Source organism: Mastigoproctus giganteus, chromosome 9, assembly GCF_048544385.1.
Source record: "Mastigoproctus giganteus isolate SK-2022 chromosome 9, ASM4854438v1, whole genome shotgun sequence".
Classification (NCBI taxonomy): Eukaryota; Metazoa; Arthropoda; class Arachnida; order Uropygi; family Thelyphonidae; genus Mastigoproctus; species Mastigoproctus giganteus.
Genome location: NC_143583.1, coordinates 191,936,246 through 191,963,831, shown reverse-complemented (window position 1 = coordinate 191,963,831; position 27,586 = coordinate 191,936,246). Strand labels below are relative to the sequence as shown.

Sequence of the window (27,586 nt, the reverse complement as noted above, 5' to 3'; positions counted from 1 at the left end):
CTAAGATTACTCACCTGAGGGGACATAAATTCGAATTAAGGAAAGAATATTGTAGAATAGATGTGGGGAAATTTGCCTTTATCTAGTGGGTGGTTGATAGTTGAAATAAACTTCCATCTGCTGTAGTGGAGGTCAGAAACTTAAATAAGTTCAAGGCAGAACTAGACAAACATTTGGAGTGAATGGATGGGTGAAATGGGAAGGTTTTTTTTTTGGCTGAGGCTATATAAGGTTGCTTTCTTGCATCATATGCCTCTACTAATGCTAATGGTCTATAATGTTTCTTGAAGATATTCAAGATTTCATTAAATTGAACACTACGTTTTTGTATGGAAACAGTGATTTTCATGTCGAAGATAGCTATAATCAAGCAGTAATTACACATTACCTTTATTAATATATGTCATCCTGTCGTCTTCCCTTCGTTGGCTAGTAGAAATGGGTGATTCCAGAAAGTAGCGAAATCCAACATCTGACTGACTATAAAAGAAAAATATTCAACTGTTTCTGTTTAACGTAAGGGTAAAATAAACTAGTTATATTTATAGAAGATGATTTATTTGACTGATAAGGTAAATCTCTGTAAATCTACCATTCTTATTACTTCATGGCAGCATTTGTCAAGGACATGTAGGAACTATGCTACAGGTCACACTTTGCCCATGACAACATCTGACATACTAAATTATATAAATCAATAAATAAATATATCTCTGTCTGATGTATCATAAGTGATAGAAATGGTAAGTATATAATGCCTGTCACAGCAGGAAGCCAGGGGAACAGAAAATCAATATGGTACGACATGCACAAATATTAGACACTTAAGTTAAGTTAAAGATTGCTGTAAAACTGTAAAAAATTAAAAATTTATTACAGTTTTAATGTTTTCACAATGTACATAATTTAATTTATTATAATATCAGTTTTTTGTAAATATATAGTGTAGTAATTTTATTTATTTTAATTTGTAAATTTTCAGTTACAGTAAAATACTTATTCTTATGGTTGATGTATGAGTTTATTTATTGCTAAGATATGAATTTGCCCAACCTCAGAGGCCTTTTTCAGGATTTAGCTCTGCTCTCCTAAACTCTAACATCAATTTGTAAAGTAAATCAGCTACTGCAAGTAAGTATATTACTAATCCTACAGTAATACTGAGACCTGAGGAAGTAGCAGAATTGAGATACTACATCACTGAACTATAACAAGGATGAGGATAATGATCAATAACTGGAATTCCTCAGCTATGGGATTGACTCACTGTGTATCACTACCAGATTATTTTTCAAATATTATTCATTCATTTCTTTCATGTGTATCTCTACCAGACAAATAATCAGAATATTTTTCTCTGGATGTGGATTTCCTTGCAGTTGAGCCTTTAGTTCAGAATCTGAGAGTTAGCAGGAAAGAAAGTATCCTACAAAATAACTAAAGCCTATTCTTTTTTTTTTTTTTTTTTGGTTCACACTCTCACCACGTAACACAGGGTATGATCTCTTATGAATACTGAATATTGTGAATGACCAGAGTAGTTGGTCTACCTCCACAGCAAAAGGGCAGAAACCAGCAGTTGCATATTCTGCTTTTCGTTGGGCTGAGGCCAATCCTTCGACACAGACAACATAATCCAACATTATGCCATGCAAACATACTTAGTGAAATGGTGAGTATGTTTACACTATATAAACGTACTCACTATTTATTTTATTATACTGATTATTGCACTGATCGGTGATCAGTGCAATAATCAGTATAATAAAATATATAAAGTATAATGAAATATAAAATGATCAGTGTAATGAAATATAAAGAATAGCAATTTATAATAGGGAATGAATATCTTACAGTTTTAGAATAACTGTACTCATATGGCTAATGGCATGTTCCTTTTTAATTTCATACAATATAGCATATGACTGCAAGTGATTTTTTGCTATATAATGTATTATTATTATTTTTATTATTATTTTTTTTTCATTGTATAGTTTTTTCTATTTTTTTATCTTATTTTATTTTTAATTTCAGTGTATATTTCATAAAATATCTTACTTCTAACTCAATTCGGATATTATTGCAAATTTTAGCTTGCATCCATATTTTTATGTACTAACAGTACATAGAGATGCTCTAATATCGGAAAGCGGCTACTTTAAAATCTCAACTTTGACCTTAGGCTGACTACTGAATGGTAAGGACACGTGCTATCTAAACTCTAATAATTGCCCTTCATACCAGTTAACTGCAAAATTTATACCCACCTAATTTGTCTAAATATATTTTTACACTCCAAATTTTATTTACGTGTAATTGTTCAGAGCCTACTGATGTATACAGGCAGTAACTGGTATTTTTTTCCTTTTCCTTTCTCTTTCTTTATATGTTTATTTGATCTTATTTTGCGTACTTATTTGATTAAATTTCACCTTCATACTTTACTTTTTTGGGACATTTTGGTAAATTTTGCAGCCTGCTTTCTAAAACAGCATGACTTTAGACAATGGTTGATGGTATTTATATTAGTATTAGTAATGGCCATATGGTGCAAGGGAGCCTAAGGCTTAGGCTGCACCAGCTGAAAAAAAAAAAAAAAAAAAAAAAAGAAGTAAAATAGTATATAAAATAAATAAATAATAAAATAAAAGGAAATAACCAACCTATGCATTTCCCTCCTCCCATAGGTAACTATCCAGCTAACTTTTGAATTTCCCCAAACTGTCAGCCTCAACCACCCATGTAGGTACCTTATTCTAGTAATTTATCACTCGCTGGCTAAAACAAAACTTCCTGCAATCCAGTCTAAATATCCCCCCCCCCGTAACTTGAATTTATGGTCCCTAGTTCTAGAATCATTTATAACAATGAAAATTTCATCCTAATTCATTTTACTCAGTAGTGATTCTTCATGCATTAAGAATATGCAGATAAAGGAACCACTAGGTGGCAGTGATCACAGTGTGCTGAAGAGGGATTTACTCAAAGAGGTAACTACCATCAGGGGTTAAGGGAAGGGTTTTTGCATTCGTAAAGGCGACTACGATGGTCTGAGACAGTATTTAAATTCTATACAGTGGGACCAACTGATGATGTTACCAACAGCAAATTCAAAATGGGAAGCATTCAAAGAACTTATCTTGGAAGCTACCAGGCTTTACATACCAACTAAGGAATATTGTTCAAAGTTTACACCTAAATGGATGTCAGATGAACTAATGAGACATATGGCAGAGAAGAAAAATGCATGGGATACATATAAATTAATGGGTGACATGGAAGCCTATAACAGACATAAGCTGGTCTGTAACCAAGTCACAAAAGAGATTTAGGCAGGCAGGCAAAGGATTATGAGAAATCCTTTTTTTTTTTTTTTTTATGAGAACCCCAAACACGAGAGGTATTATAACCTATAGTACTTAGTACCATGCTTGGGTTGGAGGTTGAGAAGACGAAAGAAGATATTTGTTGATATTGGACTTGAACTTCTGTAGATTGTAATTTTCAGGAAATACGTATGAAGGAAGGTTGTTCCAGAAAACGGCAGTTGAATGAATAAATGAGGAAGATGAAAAGTTGGTTCTGTGGGTTTGAAGTTGGACAGTAAATGGATGCTGGCTGGTGGCGGCACGTGTTCGGACTGTTTTGAAAGAGAGAGCGGGAATTATAGAAGCCAATTCAGAAGAACAGTGCCCATGGAAGTATCTGTAGAAGAGGCATGCAGCAGAAACAGTGCGTCTATGAGAAAGCGAGTGGAGAGACTCTGTTAGAGATGAATCATTAATTAACCTAACTGCCCTCTTCTGAATGGAATCAAGAAGCCTGAGAGAGGTTTTGGGGGCACCACCCCAGATGTGGGAACAATATTCCATGGCAGGGCGGATTTGCGATTTATACAGAGTGAGCAGCTGTTTGGGAGAAAAGTAACGCCGAGAGCGAAAGAGAAAACCAAGTTTTTTAGATGCAGAGGAAGCAATATTTGTAATGTGCTTGTGCCAAGAGAGATTAGAAGTCAGGGTAATCCCCAAAAGAGATATATCATTTTGCCTAGAAATCGGAGTGTCACTAAAGATAAGCATAGGAGCAGAAGAATCCTTTTTGCGAGATATAAGACAAGATTGAGTTTTAGAAGGGTTGAAATCAACTAAGTTGTCTTTGCCCCACTGGAGAATGCATCCTTTGCATCCTTGGCAAAGGATGCAAAGAAAAACAGAAAAGGTGCCTCCGTAGCCAGGTGAGAAGGAGCAGCAGTGCGTAGCACACGCTTCTTGATTAGACCGGGGTTCGAGCCCATCACCACCAAATACGAAGGATGCAGAAAGGTCAGGGAATGACCACCACATATCCCGGAGCAATATGGCCTTAGTTGCTAATGCTCCTAAAAACCAAATAACAACAACAACAACAAAAACAGAAAAGAGTTCTTTACCTATGTAAACTCTAGAAGGAAAGGGATGAATCAGATTTGTCCACTGGATATTGATGGTTCAACAGTTGAGGATCCTGCTCAGGTGGCTAACAAACTAAATGACTATTTTGCATCTACATTCATATGAGGAGTTATTCAGGAAGGGGAATGCCAGAGGTGAAGTAAACTCTGGCAGTGAGCTAGATGATTTTGTAATAACTGAGAGGAAAGTGGAGGAGAAATTGTTGAGGATAAACATAAAATAAAGGAGGCAGCAAAGGAAGTAAGCAAACCCTTAGCCATAATTAGGAGAGCTTCTTTGGACTCAGGGGAGGTACCCATAGACTGGAGATGTGAAAATGTGACCCCAATTCACAAAGAAGGATCAGAGGCTTACACAAGTAATTATAGACCTGTGAGTTTAACTTCTGTTCCAGGAAAATTAATGGAGGCACTGGTTAAAGAAGCACTGCAGGATCATCTAGACAAGACTTCAGTTATAGATTGGACACAGCATGGTTTTGTTAAGAGAAAGTCTTGCCTGACCAATTTGATATTATATATTTGGATCTCAGAAAGGCTTTTGATACTGTTGCACATGGAAGACTGCTGCACAAATTAGAGCAGTGTGGCATTGGAGGCAAATTGATGTTATGGATAAAGGGATGGTTGAGGGGGAGAAGACAGAGAGTGGTAATCAATGGACACTGCTCATCGTGGACTAATGTTATTAGTGGAATCCCTCAGGGTTAGTGCTGGGTCCATTCAAGCTTAATGACCAAGTTTGCAGACGATACAAAGATTGGCAGGGTTATTAAGGATACTACTGACGCTATGCTGCTGCAACAGGATCTGGAAAAGTTGAGCAGATGGGCTGAGAGGTGGCAAATGAAGTTTAACATTGACAAATGTAAAGTACTACATATGGTAAACAGTAACCCCAGATCAACGTATCAACTCTGTGGTACTACACTGACAGTGGTAGAGAATGAAAAGGACCTGGGGGTAATTGTGCAGGCAGATATGAAGTTCTCTGAGCAGTGCAGATGGGCTGCAAGAGTAGCTCATGGTGTCTTATCAATGATATACAGGAATTTTTCTAGCAGGGATAGGGAGATGAGTATTCCCTTGTATAAGGCAATGGTCAGGCCGCACCTTGAGTACTGTATACAGGTCTGGAGGCCTCATTTCAAGAAGGATGTAGAGATACTGGAACGAGTACAGAGAAGGGCAACAAGATTAGTGAATGGAACAAAGGGTTGCTCTCACGAAGAAAGGCTTAAGTTTTGCAAATTACAGTGTCTGGAGACTAGGCACCGGTGAGTTGATCTGATAGAGGTGTATAAAGCCTTGAATGGTTTAAGATTGCTCAGTGCCGATGGGATTCTTCCTGTTGCTCAGAATAATCACCTGAAAGGGCATAAATTCAAACTGAGGAAAGACAGATGTAGGATAGATGTGCGGAAATTTGCCTTTAGCCAGCGGGTAGTTGTTTGGTGGAACAGATTTCCATCCCTTGTTGTGGAAGTTGATAGGCTAAATAAATTTAAGGCTCAGCTGGACAGGTATTTTGAACGAACGGAGGGGTGAAATGGGAGCGGTTTTTTTTTTTTTTTTGGCTGATGCTGCATAAGCTTGCTTTCTTGCATCATATGCCTCTACTAATGCTACTTTTACTGCTCAGAGCCTTAAACACCTCAATCAAGTCTCCTCTAAGGTGCTTAGTTTCCAAGCTGTGCAACCCACTTATTTGAAATCTTTTCTCGTATGGACGCCCTTCTGCCAATCTCACCAAGTGAGTTTGGCAGAAGGACCCGTCTTTGGACCCTTTCAAGAAGCTCCATGTCTTTTTTTTAGGTGCGGTCTCCATACTTGAACACAGTATTCCAAGTGTGGTCTAATAGCCTTGTATAATGGGATTATGATGTCCTTATCTCTACTAGCAAATGTTTGATAAATTATCGACAGGATACCATGGGCCTTCCTTGAAACCTGTCTACAATGCTCATACTTCATGTCTGACCGTATCGTAATTGCCAAGTCCCTTTCTTCCACTACAGCCTTTAGTTCAACTCCACCAAAGTGTATAAGTTATTTTGGGGTTACTGTTCCCCAGGTGTAAAACCTTGCATTTTGCTGAATTAAAGCATAGCTGCCACACCTCTGACAATCCCTGAAGTCTATCTAGGTCACTTTGAAGAAGCTCTGCTTGGCAGTGATCATTAACTACTATACCGATCTTTACATCATCTGCAAATTTAACATCATGCCCTCTATCCTTTCATCGATGTCATTTAAGAAAATTAAAAACAACAATAATCCCAATACTGATCCTTGGGGAACTGAACTTCTTACATTAACCCAATCTGATGAATAACCATTTATCACAACCCTCTGCCTCCTTCCCTGAAGCCATCGTGCTATCCATCTAAGGATTTTTCCTGTGATTTCAATCTGTTCCAGCTTATAAAGTAACCGCTCATGTGGGACTGAGTCAAATGTTTTTCTGAAATCTAAATGAACAATGTCAAAATTATTCCCTAATACAGCTCACGAGTGACCTTGTCAAAATAGCTGACCAGATTTGTTAAACATGATTTTCCCTTTACAAAACCATGCTGTGTACAAAACCATCCTTTTAGAATTCCATACAAAACCCACCTTTCAGAATTCCATTTCTATCTAAATGATCCAGAATTCCACCCTTGTTCATTGCCTCCATGATTTTCCCTACTACTGAAGTTAGACTGACCAGCCGGTTATTTCCCACTACATTCTTAGAACCACCTTTATTTACTGGCAATACATTAGCACTTTTCCAATCCAAAGGAATCTCTCGCAAGTCTAGTGATGCTCTCATAATTATACTTAATGGTTCAATGCACTCACCTGTCACCTCCCTTAAAATTATAGGGTATATACCATCAACCCCAGGAGCCTTACTCGCTCGTAGGTGCAAAAGTTTTTTTCATTAAATAATCACGTGAAATTTCAATATCATTAATTACATATTTTTCAATTTCACTGCCATAATTTCTCATTGACATAAAGGGTTTTTCTTCTGTAAATATTGATGAAAAGTAACTGTTGAATTCATCTGCAACACAGCTGGAGTATCTAATATTATCCCACATCCATTACATAAGGGTCCTATCTGATTGTCCTCTTCTTTGCATTTATATATGTGAAGAATTCCTTATCCCCACTCTTTGCTCTCTTTGCCAGTGATTTCTCATTATCTGCCTTTGCCAGCCTTTCCTTTTCTGTAGCACTATTACAGATCAATTTATAGCTGCTATAGACTTCAATAATATTGCTCTGTAACTTTTTATTGCTCTGTAACTTTTTCATGGCATCTTTTTCTGCTCAAGTAATCTAGCAACTTCATTATTCATTCAACTTGGAATTTTTCTCGTGGAATATTTTTTTAATGGTATACAGGCATTCAGGGATTCTGTGATATAGCACCTTAAGCGGTTGTAGTTTCATTTCCTGAAATTATAACCCTTTCCTTTCAATCTGCTCTAGTCAATTAGAGGCTATATTTTAATAGCATACATGCAAATAATTTATATATATATATATAAAGGAAGAAAAAATGTATTAATTATTATTTTATTAACTAATATTTTTATTATATATATATATCATTTATAAAATTATTTATTTATACTTATTTATTTATATATATACATATATATTTATTTATTATTATACATATATATTTATTTATTATTATACATATATAATATATACTTATTATACATATTATACATTAGCTATCTTCTATCTCCCTTCTATCACTCTCTACCTCACTTTCTTTCCTTATTATTATTTTTTTTTCCGTCACTTTATTGTTCATGCTCTGTTTAGTTTAGCATTTGCTCCCTTTGACTGCACTGGACTACTTCCCCATTTTTATATCTTCTTATTTCTATTTTTCTACCTTCTTATTTCTATTTTTCTACCTTCTTATTTCCATTTTCTTGTTATTCCATTCAACATACTGTATATATATATATAAGTCCATCCCAAATTGATATTTAGATTTATTTGCCAAACTACACAGATATGTGTGTAGAAAACCTATTGTAACATTATAAACTGCATATATGGACTATCTCAGTATATATTATAATAAAACAGTGAAATGGAGTGACATCCTAAAAGGATTCCATTTCACATATATCAGCCAATTACCAATAAGCATAAGTTTATTATAAAATTATATTACAGGATAACCCGAGCACTAACTTTACATTCTTTATTCATATGTTGTTCACATTCCTCCAACTCATTTTTTTCCATACTCAGGGCTGTTAGTTTACATGAAGACAGGAGTGCATATTGCTATCCTATTTCCTTACCTAATTTTGCCTCCTGTTAGCTAAACTGCTATTGCTTGTGACCACAAAACACAATAAACTAATATATATATTGTTAAATATATGTATTAGTTTATGGGGAAGAGTACTGCAAAGATATTAACTAGATAAATCTATGGAGATTATGTAAGTAAAATATGAGACATTGTTAAAAAGTACTGATACCTAAAATAATATACAAAAACTTATCGCTGTAAGTTTTTGTTTGGGGGGCTTCTTCAGAAGTCAACCACTCAAATTGAAGGGAAAAGACAATGATAAGGGGTTCTCTGTTTCTGTGATGATAAACATGCACTACAGCAAAATCAATTTTAAGGTCATATAACAAATAATAGGATTTAAAATTATATAAAATATAATTGAAATTAACAAATTTAAAATTTATAAATTTATATAATGCATAATACATATTGATTACTGTTGACCCGAATCTCTGTTGGGTCAATGCTGTTTTTTGTTCCTTGTTTTGAATGCCATTCTATACAGTAGGATCAACTGACGATTTTACCAACAGTAAATTCTAAGTGGGAAGGAATTAATTCAAGGAATTAATCGTGGATGCTACTAAAAGTTTCATACCTATTAAGAAATATTGTTCAAGGTTTAGGCCTAAATGGTTATCTAATGAACTAATGAGACTCGTAATAGAGAAGAAAAATGCATGGGATGCATATAAATTATCAAGCGACTCAGAAGCCTATGGCAGATATAAGCTAGTCTGTAATCAGGTGACAAAGGAGGTTAGGCAGGTGAAGGCAGATTACGAGAAATCCTTGGCAAAAGATGCTAAGAAAAACAGCAAGGATTTCTTTACTTATATAAACTCTAAAAGGAAGGGGATGAATCTGATTGGTCCACTTGACATCGATGGTTTGACTGTTGATGATCCTGCTCAGATAGCAAACAAATTGAATGAGTATTTTGCATCTACATTCACACAAGAGGAATTATTAAGGTTTGAAAATGGCAGAAAGTTATCAAATTGTAGCAGGATACTTAATGATTTTGTAATAACTGAAAGCAAAGCGGAGGAGAAATTGTTCAAGTTAAACATAAGAAAAGCACCTGGGGTGGATAGGATCTATCCAGTTATATTAAAGGAGGCGGCAAAGCAACTAAGCAAACCCTTAGCCATAATTATGAGAGCGTCCTTGGACACAAGGGAGGTTCCCACGGACTGGAGATGTGCAAATGTATCCCCAATTCACAAAGGGGGATCAAAGGGTGATACGAGTAATTACAGACCAGTTAGTTTAACTTCTCTTCTGGGTAAAATAATGGAGTCGCTGGTTAAAGATGCATTGCAGGATCATCTAGAAAAGACTGCAGCAATAATTTAGACACAGCATGGGTTAGTTAAGGGAAAGTCTTGTCTGAAATTTGTTAGGATATTATGATGTGGTTACAAAGGAACTGGATGCAAAAAATTATTTCGATATCATATATTTGGATTTCAGGAAAGCTTTTGACACTGTTGCACATGGAAGACTATTGTACAAATTGAAGCAGAATGGTATTAAGGATAAGTTGCTACAATGGATAAAAGGATGGTTAAGTGGGAGAAGACAGAGGGTGGTAATCAATGAGTGCTGCTCTTCTTGGACTAATGTTATTAGTGGAGTCCCACAGGGTTCGGTGTTAGGTCCACTGTTGTTTTGTATATTTATCAATGATATTGATGAAGGTATATCAGGCTTAATGTCGAAGTTTGCAGATGATACAAAAGTTGGCAGAGTTGTTAATGACAGTAATGGCAGTGTGTTACTGCAACAGGATCTAGATAATTTGGGCAGATGGGCTAAGAAGTGGCAACTGAAGTTTAACCTTGACAAATGCAAAGTACTACATATGGGTAGAAGTAACCCCAGAGAAACGTACCAACTGTGTGGTACTACACTTAAGGTGGTAGAAAATGAAAAAGACCTGGGAGTAATTGTGCAGTCAGATATGAAGTTTTCTGAGCAATGCAGACAGGCTGCCAGGGCAGGTCATGGGGTTTTGTCAATGATATACAGGAATTTTGCTAGCAGGGAAAAGGAGGTGATTATCCCTCTGTATAAGGCAATAGTCAGGCCACGCCTTCAGTACTGAGTACAGGTCTGAAGGCCTCATTTTAGGAAGGATGTAGATTTACTTGAGCGTGTACAGAGAAGGGCAACAAGATTGGTGAGGGGAATGAAGGGATCCTCTTACCAAGAGAGGCTTAAGTTCTGCAAATTGCAGTGGCTGGAGACTAGGCACCTGCGCGGTGATCTGGTTGAGGTATATAAGGCCTTGAATGGGTTGAGCACGCTGAATTCTGATGGGATCCTTCCACTTGTTCAGATTACGAACCTAAGGGGGCATAAATTCAAATTAAGAAAAGACAGATGTAGATTAGATGTGCAGAAATTTGCCTTTAGCCAGCAGGTGGTTAATTGCTGGAACAAAATTCCATCTGTCGTTGTGGAAGTTGATAGGTTGAATAAATTTAAGGAGGAACTGGACAGGCATTTGGAGGGAATGGTGTGATTTTTTTTTTTTTTTTTTGGCTGATGCTACATAAGCTCATACACTTGCTTTCTTGCATCACATGCCGCCACTACTACTACTACATTAAGAAGCTCAATAAATCATTTAAGTAACTAACAGGTCTGTAATTACTTGTTCCCTTTGATCCTCCTTTATGAATTGTGGTCACATTTGCACATCTCCAGTCCATGGGTACTTCCCCTGAGTCCAAGGAAGCTCTCATAATTATGGCTAAGGGTTTGCTTACTTGCTTTGCTGCCTCCTTTAATATAACTAGATCGATCCCATTCACCCCAATTGCCTTTCTTATGTTTATTTTCAACAATTTCTGCTCCACTTTCCTCTCAGTTATTACAAAATCATTTAGCTCACTGCCAGAGTTTAATACACATCTGGTATCCCCCTCCCTGAATAACTCCTCATATATAAATGTTGATGCAAAATACTCATTCAGTTTGTTAGCTACCTGAGAAGGGTCATCAACAGTTGAACCTTTGATATTAAGTGGACCAATCTGATTCATCCCCTTCCTTCTAGAGTTTACATACGTAAACAACTCTTTGCTGTTTTTCTTTGCATCCTTTGCCAAACATTTCTTGCAATCTGCCTCTGCCTGCCTAACCTCCTTTGTGACTTCATAGACCAGCTTATATCTACCATAGGCTTCTATGTCTTCGCCTGTTAATTTATGTGTATCCCATGCATTTTTCCTCTCTGCCACATGTCCCATTAGTTCATCTGAGATCCATTTAGGCCTAAACCTTGAACAATATTTCTTAGTTGGTATGAATAGCTTAGTAGCTTCCAAGATTAATTCTTTGAATGCTTCCCATTTAGAATTTGCTGATGGGGATCATCAGTTGGTACCAATGTATAGAATATAACTGTTTCAGACCACCGTAGTCACCTTTATGAAAGCAATAACCTTTCCCTTTACCTCTGATGGTAGTTACCTCTTTGAGTAAATCCCACATCGGCACACTGTGATCACTGCCACCTAGTGGTTCCTTTATCTGCAGATTCTAAATGCATGAAAAATCACTACTGATAATCAGATCAAGGGTATTACTTCCTCGAACATGCTGCTGTAGAAAACAATCATTCAATAAATCCACAAAAGTCTTGCTATTGTGTGAGTGACCAACCCACAAGTTCCAATCAATATCTGGGAAATTAAAATCTCCTATTATAAGACAATCTGATTTACTGGCCCACTTTATTTCTCTGTGCAGTTGTTCATTATACTCATCAGAGTCATTAGGCCTATAACACACACTCCTACTCTAAATTTTGCTTTCCCAGTGTTTATGTCGCACCAGACTGAACACTGCACCGTACACCCATGTCATCTGGCTGTGCTTCCCTAGATTTTGTGTGTTTCTTAATTAATAGCATAACCCCTCCTCCCTTCCTATCCTATCTATCCTTTCTTTACACATTGTACTCCCCAAATTCCAATTCCGCATTCTATTTATCTGTGTGACACCACATCTCTGATATCCCAACAATATCTGCCTTGCAACGATATTTTCCTTGAGGAGTTCATTAATTTGTCTTCTTTCAAAATTTATTTTAGATTATGAACTAAATTTGATCATAAGTCAGTGCCACTCACTAGTCCACTTGTGACTAGTGAGTGGCTAGTCCACTTGTGACTAGTGACTTTTCAGCTTGTTAACCCTGAAAAATGCTCATATGGTTTTTCTCAAAACTTGTAATCTTTTCTTTAAATAGAGAAAAGATTCTACTGTTCTACCAATTGGGTTAACCACTTACCTAAAGATGGCTAACATATATGTACATGCTTCGAAATCTTTTTTTACTTTAGTGGCATGAATTAATAAACTTTTTAAATCTATCTTTCCTTTTAGCACTTCTTTATATATAGTAGTAAATTTCTGCCAAATATTCATACACTTTCAGAGGAAAGCATGTAGTCCTCTTTTCACCACACTATTGAGATGACAAGGACAGCCTGTTACTACCAAGTGCTCAATCTCCTCTTTTAAAACCTTTCATACTCCGGTTTTTAGGCATATTCATAACATGGGTATTATCGACAGTAAGCACTATACAGTTTTTTAGGAAGAATCCCACATGCTTTTTTCAAAAGAAGGTGCCCAAAGTTGTATCCTGTACAGTCACCTTCCACATTGCCACTGATAGCAAGCAGCTTTCAATTTGATGTTTTTTTTTTTTTTTTTTAAAAAGGTCACCACAATACGATATAGCTTGGAAGTGCTTTGATTACTGCCATCTGTAGCACTGAAACAGAATATTTTTCAGTACCAATGAACAGAGTTCACATAAAAGGTGAAAGAGAATGTAGGATGTATAGAGAGATTAAGTTTTTCTCTGTACCAAAAAGGGGCTGTAAAATATTTTCAGAAAAGTGGTTCATTAAATTTATGTATTTAAACTAAATGTATTAAAGATTGCAATTTTAATGAAAGTCATCACTACTATTTCATTCCCCATCTGTACAATTTCACTACCAATGATTGTTGTTATTGTTCTTTCACATTCATATTTCTTGGGTCTTTCACAATCAGGAAACATATCTGAATAATCCAACAACATGATCACCATATACAGCTCAGAGGAAGATTATGTTCTGTGATAAAAAATGAAAGTAAACAATCAACACATATGACAATACTATCTTCACTTTGAAATTCTGCACCTACTTTTCCATTTCTTTCTACATGCTGCACATTGTTCCTATGCTGCTTATTTGTTTGCAAATGTCTGAATACAGTGAATTTTCTGACATTTGAAACTGAAAAATCACATCTACATACCGTACACAAAGCAAACATGCTACTTTTTCAGATTTTATAATACAGAAGACTCTCGGTTTACTGGGATCGGATTAACCGGGACACTTCAATACTCCAAATTCAAAAAAAAAAATAAAAAATAAACCAGAAATCATAAAATTCAAGTAATAACTAGAAAACGTACAAACAGTTGTTTTGCAAGTCGTAAATAACGGACAAGAAACAGAATTATAAGTCATCATTAGGAGATTTTTTTTTAGTTAGTTGGCGCATCGGCTTCTGTGGCCATAATGCACCTCCCAAGGTTTTTGCAGTACTCTGAGGCGCCTCCGTAGCCAGGTGGGCAGGAGCAGCAGTGAGTAGTACACGCTTCTTGATTAGACCAGGGTTCGAGCCCGTGACCGCCAAATACGGAGTCATCACTCAGTACAGTATTAGACATCGTTCATAACGGACAGTTTACTCGAACATTGTATCATAATTAATGCAACCAACACAGTTACATTTTTAAAGAGTTAATAATGGCAGATAAGAATGAAAAAGCAACAACGTTTGGATGCAGTATGAAGACTACAAATGTAAGAAAAAGACTGAATTTGAAAATTAAATTAGACGTTTTGAAGCAAATCGATTCCGGTCAACGACAAGCGGATGTGTGCCATAATTTAGGCCTGGCAGGTTTAACTGTAAGAACAATTATAAAAAATAAAGAATTAATATTAGCAGCGGGAAAGACAGCTGTTCCACTGCAAGCAACTAGGGCTAGGCCGGCTATTAGGATTGAAATGGAGAGACTTTACCAAATTTTATTGAACATAATATCCAATGCAGAATTCAGTTAAGTTAAATATTATAAAAAAAAAAAAAGAAAAAAAGAGAGAGAGAGATTAGCCAAATGATGATCTGAAGAAAACTCACGTGTAAAAAAAAAAAAAAAAAAAAATGTGGAACCATTTAAAACTAGTAAGGGCTGGTTGAATAGATTTAAAATCCAGGGAGAAGCCACAAGTCCAGATCAAGCAGCCAAAACTTTAAAAAAAGAACTTGTTAAAATTATTGAAGAGAGTTAATATTATGTGTTATATTTCTCAGCAAGTTTTTAACATAGATGAAGCAGGTCTTTTTTGGAAACGAATGCCTAAAAGAAGTTTCATATTGAAAGAAGAAAAAAACATGCCAGGTTTCAAAGTGGTAAAGGATCAGTTAACTTTATTGTTGGGTGGTAACGCTGCAGGGGATTTAAAATTAAAACCCCTTTTAGTTTACCAGGAAGAGGGCCAAAGTACAACCCAAAATCAACACATTTTTCATGATTGAATTCATCAGTTAAATTAAATCAATTAAAATTAATTTAGATCAATTAAATTCATGATTTTAATTGGAATTTTAAGTTTAATTTTGATATGTAAGTAGTTACCACATAATTATATATGTATATAATGCAGAATATTTTATATGTACAAATATTTGAATATTAAATATTTTGACTGACATTTGTGCATCTTTTCACTACCATTTATTATTGAATAGGTAATATCCTATGGCACCAACCGCAACTCACAAATACATATGTTACCTTATGGGAAAGTGGCACTCACTTAGCACTCTTTTTTTCCTGGAACGAATTATCAGCGTTAAGCGGGGGTCAACTGTATATAGATATCTAATTAATTGAAAAATATATAACTATTTTTCTTCATTCTTCTGAGGATATTATGTAGTTTTCGTAATTTTGGTATATCAGGGATATAGCAGAAATATTTTATTAGTCATTTCCGAGTTAAGTAAGAAGTCCTGGAATGTATCTCTTACGTATGTTGGGGACTAACCGTATTTTTGGATTAACTGGGAAATCAATTATCCAGGATTTCTTTTTTTTTTTTTTTTTTTTTATCATCTATCCCCGAAAATCAAGTCTACTGTACATGGAAAATCATGTGTATATGTCTTCTTAACTATAACAATTATAACATCATACTTTTCAGGCATCTCACCAAAGGACTTAATGTTAATTAGCTTAACACACCACACAAAATAAAACATGGTAACCAATCCATGTAACTGTTTCACACATTTTATGCAACATAGCCTAGCACAACTCCATTTGTTGCGGATGTAAAATCTCTTCCGATGAATATACAAGAGGAACTAACAGATCTGAAGGCGGACAGAACATTGCAATTAAAACATTGTGAACTGCAGTTGGACACATTTTGATTCTCAATAAGGAAAGAATACCTATTGAATGGCTAGCTCCAAGATGGCAATTAAGGTGTTATTACCATTTTCAACTAAATATTTGTGTGAACTGGGTTTTTCGACCTTGATTGAAATTAAAACATCGAAGAGGGAGAGACGCAGATCCACTAATGAAGAAATGAGGCTTGCGTTGTCAATGATTCCACCATGCATCAGCATTCTGTGTTCAGCAAAGCAGGCACAAGTATTACATTGAAAAGATGTGTAGTTATTTGGTTTAATACTAATAGAATTTTTTTTTTTTTTTTTGCTTTGGTTTTGTATAGCGATTTAGGGTTCATAAAATGTTAATATATGCACAAGCCAATTTCTGTTGGAGTTTTGGAACAATAATAATTGATTCTATTGACTTATAGCATATTTAGATTAATATTCCCATAAACTATGCTTTTTGGGGATTAACATTTTTATGAGCTGTGTTGTATCATGGATAACTTAAATAAATAAATAAATTTTCTGTTTATACTCCGGCACGACAACCAAGTCAGTAGAGTTTACAATAAATCGTCAATACAAATATTTATGGTATTTAGTAGTCACGGGCTTGAACCTCAGTCCACTCAAGGAATGTGTGCTATGCACTCTCGCTCCTGACCACTGGGCTATGCCAGGGCTTAAGGTGCTCCGCGAAGAGAAAAAGGTTACAGAACACTGCCTTAGAACACCTACCTTACAGGTTCAAAAGACATACTATAAATGATTTGATTGAATCTATCAGTAAATTGGATACGTATGGTATTCATAAAGTGGTCCTGCTCAATCAATGAATTTTTCAGAATACTTTCTTATGGATAACTTTCTTGTGAGAGCAACACAAAAGATGTAAAGCAAAGAAATCTTATAATGTAATGTGTAACTTGTGACTTGAATTTGTGAGCTCCAAACTGATGCTGTTGAAAAACTGCACAGCAATAAATGTTCTTTCTGTATCTATTACAATGGAAAGGAAAACATCACATTTGACTTACATTTTTGGGATCTGAACCTTATCCGATTCAGAATTGCGACCATAATCATTCCAAGATGCTTTTCTGGAGGGAACGGGCTGAGAGGAAGGTGACTGACTAACAGGAGCTAAAGAATGTTCATCTGTTGTCTGTAAGATGGCTTGAGCCTGAGTGAGTTCTGAATACTCAAATATCTGAATAACAAAAAATCAATATTTAAATTATTTATTAGTTACAGATAAAAGTAATATTTTTTTTCAGATCTGTGGATGAATATGAATCTGAAGAAACTATGATGTTACATTACATTCTGCATTGCATTTTGAAACTGCAATATGTTATTATTAATTATATTATTAATACGATATTACTTGTTTATTATATTTTTTCGAGTAAGAGATGCAATAAACAAGTAATATCATACACAAATTAAGTCAGGAATTGAAATCTGTGCATCTGTTTATTATTAGTTAATCAGTTTTCTGAAGAAACACCCCTTTACAGCTATTCAGCTGGGGGAAGCCAGGTTATGCCACAAAGTAAAATACAATATTTACACATTATAGACAATTTGTGGACAAGGATATTCATAAAAAAAAAAAAAAAAATGTCATTACAATACATAGTTGTCAAACCATTAACTTCTACGCACTTACTGTAAGCATTAAATCAATACAAACTATAAACTACATGTACAGCTCAGTGTGGGACAAGGTGCTCCTGGGCCCAAGAGTTCCATGGGTTGCTTAGTAGGAGCAGCTCGGATAAGGGTCGTGTTGCTTGGCTTCTCTTAAATATCTCTTATAGCACTTGATGAGGATATAAGTGACAGATCACAATTTTCTTATTGCTCAGCTTCTAAGGAACACTGGATAACCTATCAATACCTCAATAGAATTAAATGAAAAAATGTGATCCAGAGGAATAATGCTTCACAGTTTCAATCTGACAGAAAGTAAGTTGGTACCTATATGGGGAAGGTCTAGAAATTATATCCCAGATAACTGGCAAGTTGATGCCACCAGAAGTAGCTGAGCAAAGATGATGAGGTTCCTAGAAATTAAATGATGGCACCATGTAGCATAATTAGACTGGTAAGCAGGGTGAATTTTGAGACTGTAAGTAGTAGACAAGCAATCCTGTCCAGCCATTTTGGGAAAAAGCATCTGAAGAATAAAATATGGATTGGTAGGCTCAGAATACAGAAGACCACACAACTGAGGAATATGGAAGAACTGTGACTATGCATTAGTCCCAGCTGCTTCACTTCTGCACAATAACAAATGGGAGTTTGTTCCAATAATTCCAATAATCAACTGGCTGAAGGCACACTTCCATCATTCCTAAAATAAGGATTCTGGACCTGTATACAGTATTCAAGATGCAGCCTAACCACTGTATTATACAACGGGATAATTACTTTCTTGTCCCTGCTGGAAAATTTCCTGTATAAAACCTCCTCTGGCAGCATGTCTGCACTGTTCAGAGAACTTCATATCTGACTACACAATTACCCCCTGATAACTTTTATTGTCCACCACTATGAGAATAGTACCACACAGTTGGTATATTTATCTGGGATTACTGCTACCCATATGCAGTACCTTGCCTCTGAAAATGCTAAATTTTGAAATGACATTTCTGAAGACCTTGCTGCAGTAGCATACCTTGATTACTGCCATTAACCACTCTTCTAACCTTTGTATGATCTTCAAACTAAAACATTATTAAAACTTGGCATATTTTCATTAATATCATATAAATATAGAAAACAACAATGGGTCCGGCACTGAACCCTAGGGAACTCCACTAATAACATTAGACCATGAAGAGCAGTGCCTATTGATAACCATTCTCTGTCTGCTCACACTCAACCATCCCTTCATCCACAGCAGTAACTTGCTCTTAATGCCACACGGATCCAATTTGTATAGCAAGATTTTATGTACAAAATAATCAAAAACTGTCCTGAAACCCAAGTATAAAATTGGCAAAATCATTTTTTGCATCCAGTTCCTGCATGATTGTATCAAATCAGATCAGAAAGAGAAGATCACTCCCCCAACAAATCCATGTTGTGACTGCCATATAGCTTCATTTTTCTCTCGACTGTACTACATTATTTCTTTAACCAATGACTCCACTATTTTCCCAGCAACAGAAGTTAAGCTACTAGGTCCATCATTATTTACACTGAGTGATCACTGAATTATGACCACCCCTATGAAAACTGAATGCGACCTGTTGACCACGTGAAGTATGAGAGTTCGGAGTTAGTCGACCTATGTAGCATAGATAAGGTGTCAATGGTTCTGTAGGTAGTAAAATTCCAAACGTGATGGGTAAAAGCAGGGATTTATCGGATTTTGATAAAAGACGGAGTGTGGGTGCTCGATGAGCTGGTGCCTCGATTTCTCAGACAGCTGAACTGGTGGGGTGATCGAGAGCTGCAGTAGTTAAAGTGTACCAGGACTGGTGTCAAAATGGTCAAACAACAACCCAACAGCAAAACTTCAATGGTCAGCAAAAGGTTGATGTTAGAAGTAAGTGCTAGGTCTGATGACTCATACAGGTTAACAGGCACAGCACTGTTCAAGAGCTGACTACCCAATACAACATGGGCCAACCCGGAACAATATCTGGCATGACTATGCATCGAACACTCACACGTATGAGTTATACCAGCAGACGACTCCTACAGCATCCTCTCCTAACCAAGGTTCATCTGTGTAAAAGACTTGCCTGGTGCAAAGAGCATGCAAGTTTGATGTTAGAAGACTGGAAGAAGGTGTGCTGGTCGGATGAGGCACATTATTTACTCCACACCGTGGATGGTCGTGTACGGATTTGTCATCAACAACATGAGGCTCTTGATCCATCATGCATGGTATCAAAAGTGCAGGCCGGTGGAGGCGGTTGTATGGTGTGGAGCACATTTCACTAGCAGGAACTACGTATCACTGATCACTGCTATCGTCAACTGGTTACTGACTGTGTACACCCCTCTATGTTACACTTTTTCCCAAATGGCGATGGTGTCCTCCAAGATGACAATACGGCGAGCTATCGGGCACTTGTTGAGCAGGAATGGTTTGAGGAACACAGTTCTGACTCCCAGCATATAATTAGCCTATGAACTCCCTTCGATATCAAACCCATAGAGCACTTATGGGACACTATGGAAAGGCATATCAGGCATCTGGTACACCAATCACCTACATACCTGCATTGCTGAGCGCATTACACACAGCTTGGTTGGCCATATCTCCTGAACGCTTCCGACATCTTGTTGAATCAATAACACGTCGGATAGCTGCTGTACTGAGAGCAAAAGGAGAACCTACGAAGTATTAGGTAGGTGGTCATATTTCAGTGAACACTCAGTATATGTCACCTTTTGATCCTCCTTTGTAAACTGGGAATAATATTCACACATCTACAGTCCACAGGGATCTCTCCTCAATCATTAGCATTAGTAGAGGCATAAGATGCAAGAAAGCAAGCTTATGCAGCATTAGCCAAAAACAAAAAAAAAAAAAAACGCTCCCATTTCACCCCTCCATTCATTTCAAATGCCTGTCCATCTCAGCCTTAAATTTGTTTAGGCTATTAGCTTCCACAACAAAAGATGGAAACCTGTTCTACCAATCAACTACCTGCTGGCTAAAGGCAAATTTCCACACATCTATTAGTAGTAGTATTAGTGGCAAGGTGCAAGACAGCAAGTGTATGAGCTTATGCAGCATCAGCCAGAGAAAAAAAAAAAAAAAAAAAAATTTACAAAACAATTTCCTCTAAATGTTTGTCCAGCTCCTCCTTAAATTTACTTAACCTATCAACTTCCACAAAAACAGATGTAGGCCTGGTGTACTGGGGTCCATGGTTAAGAAAAATATATACATACAATGATAACCCAGTTTAATATAATATAATAAAATATATAATAAGTAGCAGTAGCTTTCAAGACTAATGAGTCTCTGTTTTTTTTCAACTGATTTAAATACAACGGATAAGTGTAATGAGCTGAGAGTGAGGCATGTTATTCATTTTCTATTGTTGTTGCACGGACATGCGCTGTTTTACTCCAGTGTTTATCCAGCATTAAAATGGTTGTCTCTAGGATGGGGTGTAGACGTATGCCTTTGTGGCGGTTTATTGCCTTTGGATTGTTTAATATGTTAAGTGACTCGCCATAGGCGGTGGCGAAAGTGTCGTGAGTGGTCTACTATTTCAAAGTCACGTTTGGGATCGAGATCGAGATGCAATATACTACAATGTAGTATATCGCATCACCTGTAGAGACTGTGACAGCTGCTACATAGGAGAAACACCAAGATGTCTCCAAGATTGCTTTACGGAACATGACAGAGCAATCCGGCTTGCCGAAACTGACTAGTCCGCAGTCGCAGAACATTTTTGGGCCACCAACCACGATCTCGATCCCAAACATGACTTTGAAATAGTAGACCACTCACGACACTTTCACCACTGCCTATGGCTAGAGGCACTTAACATATTAAACAATCCAAAGGCATACGTCTACACCCCATCCTAGAGACAACCATTTTAATGCTGGATAAACACTGGAGTAAAACAGCGCACGTCTGTGCAACAACAATAGAAAATGAATAACGCGCCTCACTCTCAGCTCATTGCACTCATCCATTGTATTTAAATCAGTTGAAAAAGAGACTCGTTAGTCTTGAAAGCTACTGCTACTTATTATATATTTTATTATATTATATTAAACTGGGTTATCACTGTATGTATATATTTTTCTTAACAACAGATGTACGTTTGTTCCAGCAAACCAACCAACTGCTGGCTAAAGGCAAATTTCCACACATCTATTCTCCATCTGTCTTTCCTCAATTTGAATTTATGCCCCATTAGGTTCGCAATCTGAACAAGTGGAAGAATCCCATCAGAATTCAGCGTGCTCAACCCATTCAAGACTGTTTGTTTGTTTGTTTATTTGTTATTTGGTTTTTAGGAGCATTATCAACTAAGGCCATATTACTTGGTGGATATGCGGTGGTCATTCCCTGACCTTTCCGCATCCTCCATATTTGGTGGTTACGGGCTCGAACCCCGGTCTAATCAAGAAGCATGTGCTACGCACTGCTGCTCTTGCCCACTAGGCTATGGAAGCGCCCCATTCAAGGCCTTATACACTTCAATCAGATCTCCTCACAGGTGCCTAGTTTCCAGCCACTGCAATTTGCAGAACTTGAGCCTCTCTTGGTAAGAGGATGCCTTCATTCCACTCACCAATCTTGTTGCCCTTCTCTCACATGCTCAAGCAAATCTACATCCTTCCTAAAATGAGGCCTCCAGACCTGTATGCAGTACTCAAGGCGTGGCCTGACCATTGCCTTATACAGAGGGACAATCACCTCCTTTTTCCCTGCTAGCAAAATTCCTGTATATCATTGACAAAACCCCATAATCTGCCCTGGCAACCTGTCTGCATTACTCAGAAAACTTCATATCTGACTGCACAATTACTCCCAGGTCTTTTTCATTTTCTACCTCCTTAAGTGTAGTACCACTGTTTGTTTGTTATTTGTTATTTGGTTTTTAGGAGCATTAGCAACTAAGGCCATATTGCTCCGGGATATGCGGTGGTCATTCCCTGACCTTTCCGCATCCTTCGTATTTGGTGGTGACGGGCTCGAACCCGGGTCTAATCAAGAAGCGTGTGCTACGCACTGCTGCTCCTTCCCACCTGGCTACGGAGGCGCGTGTAGTACCACACAGTTGGTACGTTTCTCTGGAGTTATTCTCCATATGCAGTACTTTGCATTTTTCAATGTTAAACTTCAGTTGCCACTTCTCAGCCCATCTGCCCAAATTTTCTAGATCCTGTTGCAGTAGCACACTGCCATTACTGTCATTAACAACCCTGCCAACCTTTGTATCATCTGCAAACTTCGACACTAAGCCTGATATACCTTCATCAATATCATTGATAAATATACAAAACAACAGTGGACCCAACACCGAACCCTGTGAGACTCCGCTACTAACATTAGTCCATGAACAGCAGCACCCATTGATTACCACCCTCTGTCATCTCCCACTCAACCATCCTTTTATCCACTGTAGCAACTTACTCTTAATACCATTCTGCTCCAATTTGTACGGTAGTCTTCCATGCGCAACAATGTCAAAAGCTTTCCTGAAATCCAAGTATACGATATCAAAATTATTTTTTGCATCCAGTTCCTTTGTAACCACATCATAAGATCCAATCAAATTTGTCAGAGTAGACTCCCTTAACAAACCCATGCTGTGTCTGAATTATTGCTGAAGTCTTATCTAGATGATCCTGCAATGCATCTTTAACCAGTGACTCCATTATTTTACCCAGAACAGAAGTTAAACTAACTGGTCTGTAATTACTCGTGTCACCCTTCTATCCCCCTTTGTGAATTGGGGATACATTTGCACATCTCCAGTCCGTGGGGACCTCCCCTGAGTCCAAGGATGCTCTCATAATTATGGCTAAGGTTTTGCTTACTTCCTTTGCTGCCTCCTTTAATATAACTTGATAGATCCCATACACCCTAGGTGCCTTTTTTATGTTTAACTTCAACAATTTCTCCTCCACTTTGCTCTCAGTTATTACAAAATCATTAAGTATCCTGCTACAATTTGATAACCTTCTGCCATTTTCAAACCTTAATAACTTTTCATGTTTGAATGTAGATGCAAAATACTCATTCAGTTTGTTTGCTATCTGTGCAGGATCATCAACAGTCAAACCATCGATATCAAGTGGACCAATCCGATTCATCCCCTTCCTTTTAGAGTTTATATAAGTAAAGAAATCCTTGCTGCTTTTCTTAGCATCCTTTCCAAAGATTTCTCATAATCTGCCTTCGCCTTCCTAACCTCCTTTGTGACTTGATTACAGACTAGCTTATATCTGCCATAGGCTTCTGTGTCACCTAATAATTTATATGCATCCCATGCATTTTTCTTCTCTGCCACGAGTCTCATTAGTTCATTTGACAACCATTTAGGCCTAAACCTTGAACAATATTTCTTAATAGATATGAAACTTTTAGTAGCATCCACAATTGATTCCTTGAATGCTTCCCACTTAGTATTTGCCGTTGGTAACATCATCAGTTGATCCCACTGTACAGAATTTAAAAACTGTCTGAGTCCACTGTAGTCACCTTTACAGAAGCAAAAACCTTTTCCTTTACCCCTGATGGTAATTATATCTGTAAGTAAGTCCCACATCGGTACACTGTGATCGCTGCTACCTTAGTGGTTCCTTTATCTGCAAATTCTTAATACACGGATGATCACTGCTGATGACCAGATCAAGAGTATTAGCCTCTCTGGTTGCCTCTCAAACATGTTACTGTAGAAAACAGTCATCCAATAAATCCACAAAAGTCTTACTAGTGTGCGAGTGACCAACCCACAAGTTCCAGTCAATATCTAGGAAGTTTAAATCCCCCATTATAAGACATTCTGATTTACTAGCCCACTATTTCTCTGTACAATTGTTCAATGTACTCATTCGAGTCATTCGGCCTATAACACACTCCTACTCTTATTTTTTCTTTCGCAGTGCTTAGGTCACACCAAACTGACTCAAGATGAACAGTGCACTGTTCATCTATATCAACAGTTCCCAAAGTGTGTTCTGGGGAACATCAGGGTTGGTTGATAAAATTCAGGGGTTCCGTGAGACAAGGTGCCCTTTATATCTTTCTTGTTTAATAAAAATGGGTAGGTATTTTAAAAAAATGAAAGAATTTAAGTTATGTAAAAAGTTACTCAAGAAAAATACAAAAAAATTACGTTATTCATTATTAAATGCATGAAATACATTTCGTTATGGAATCTGAAATATGTACTGCAAAATAAGTTAGATAAATTTTAATCAATTGAGATGTAATGGAGAAAAATTTGACAAGACAGCTGAGGAAATGTGTGTAAATACATTAAAAATTATTGTATGCTCCATCGTCTACTGACTGTGACGTCACTGTACCAGCAGCATGTATATTACAGTGTGGCCTTGGCCTCACACGATCCAGCCAATCAGGATGTATTATCTTATCGTTAGAATATCCTAAAAGACCTAAAACAAAACATCACCTCATTACTTGTTATGATTTCATTAGAACTAGAACAAATCATTCACTGTTGCACTGTGGATTGCCAAATCAGTTCATTATTTGATTATTGTATTTTTAACAAATTTATTCTATTTTATGTTCATTTTCTACTCAAATTTTTCCAAATTTTTTTTTAAAGAAAAGATTATAAAAAGTTAGTGATAGAGTTTTACTTGATTTATAAAAGCACAAACCAAGTAAAACTCTATCACTAACTTTTTATAATCTTTTCTTTAAAAAAAAATTTGGATATAGGGATTCCAATTTAACAATGGATCAATGGTTAAAATATGGATCATTCAAAAAAAATAGGAGATACCATTATCAATAAAACAGTAGAAACCGTGGAATCTGCAGACGTAGAGATTTCAGAACTCGCCCAACCATCAACTTCCAGTTCCGTTAAACTACAAGAAAAGATTTAACCATCTAATTCTGTGAAAACATCAGTGAAAAAACGCAAATTCGATAAAAGTTATTTGTCATTAGGATTTACTAGTGCTGGTGACGAAGAAGCTCCAGATGCCATGTGTTTATTTTGCAATAAATTATTAGCAAACAGTTCATTAGTACCAGTGAAACTAAGGAGACATTTTGAAACAAATCATCCAAACTATAAAGACAAGGACATTTCTTTTTTTTAAAAGAAAGTTAGAAAGTCATGATAACTTCAAAAGTTTCATGCTAAAAAAATTTAAAACGGACAACGAGAATGCAACATTAGCATCATATAAAGTATGTTATCGCATTAGTCTTGTCAGTGAGGCACATGTAATAGGTGAGACACTTATTAAAGGTTGGGTTGTGTAAAAGATATCGTTTTGTGTATGTTCGACGAAGAGTTTGCTAGAAAGGTTGATGTTGTGTCTCTTTCTAATAATACTGTATCAAGGCGTATTAAGCATATTGCTAATCATATTGAAAATGAACTTACATCACGATTGAAGGTTTGTGACACTTATGTTTTGCAATTAGATGAGTCCACAGACGTTGCGGGGTTGGCAATTTTACTTGTGTTTGTTCAGTGCGACTTTAAGAAAAAAATTGAAGAAGATTTGCTGTTGTGTGAAAGTCTGGAACTAAACACCACAGGGGAGAATATATTTAACCAGGTTGATAATTTATGAAAACACGTGAAATAAGCTGGGAAAAATGTATTGCCATGTGCAGTGACGAGGCTAAATCAATGGTAGGAACAATAGCTGGTGCTGTTACACGAATTAAGAATGTTGCAAGAAATTGTATCTCTAATCACTGCATTCTTCACAGATATGCATTAGTTACAAAACAAATTCTAGCCACATTGAAATCAGTTTTAGAAGAAGCAGTTCAAATTATTAATTTTATAAAAAGTCAGGCGTTGAAATCATGGATTTTAAAGCTTTGTGTGAAGATATGGGTAGTCTTCACACCAGTTTACTTCTACATACGGAAGTAAGGTGGTTGTCACGAGGTAGAATTCTTGCCAGATTTTTTGAATTGTGGAAAGAACTCTTAATGTACTTCACTGATGATAAATTTAAATTTAAGTTATCTGACAGATTATCAAACACATTATGGTTATTAAGATCTGCTTATTTAGCTGATATATTTGCAAAATTGAATGGGTCATGTGCAACTTTACAAGAAAAAGAAATTAATATTTTTCAAGTCAAAGATAGGTTGTTATCACGTAAATTAGAATATTGGATATCTGCTGTGGAACAAAATACTTTTGACTGTTTTCCAACTTTAAGTGAATTTCTCCAAGAATCTGAACTAGGCATAGATAACAAAATCCGTAAAGACATTAGAAGTCATCTTCACAGCTTACCTGAATCCCTTATTAAATATTTTCCAGATATTAAGAATGAAAATACGAATAATTGTTGGATACAAAACCCATTCAGAGTAAAAGAAAAACCAGAAGGATTTCTGCCAGAAGAATATGAAAGTTTAATTGAAATTAGCTCAGATTCTAAATTAAAAGCTAAATTCGAAGCAGTTCCGATAACAACTTTTTGGTCTGATATATATGACGAATATCCTTATTTATCAAAAAGGGCTATTCGGTTTTTGTCACCGTTTACAACTACGTATGTGTGTGAATCTGCCTTTTCGAAATACATTGATACAAAAACTAAATACCAGATATGTGAATTCGATTATCCAA

The 27,586-nt window shown here is 36.5% G+C and overlaps 1 protein-coding gene across 1 annotated transcript in view; it reads right to left on the bottom strand.

Annotated features, from left to right (window-relative positions):
• LOC150080979 (protein grainyhead-like) overlaps positions 1-27,586 on the bottom strand; it is a 271,124-nt gene that overhangs the window by 140,562 nt on the left and 102,976 nt on the right. The window contains exons 4-5 of the mRNA XM_090380871.1: positions 17,312-17,484; positions 389-480 (exon numbers count right to left, since the gene is read on the bottom strand). Of these exons, the coding sequence (XP_090236997.1) occupies positions 389-480; positions 17,312-17,484 (265 nt within the window). The remainder of the gene's footprint in view (positions 1-388; positions 481-17,311; positions 17,485-27,586) is intronic.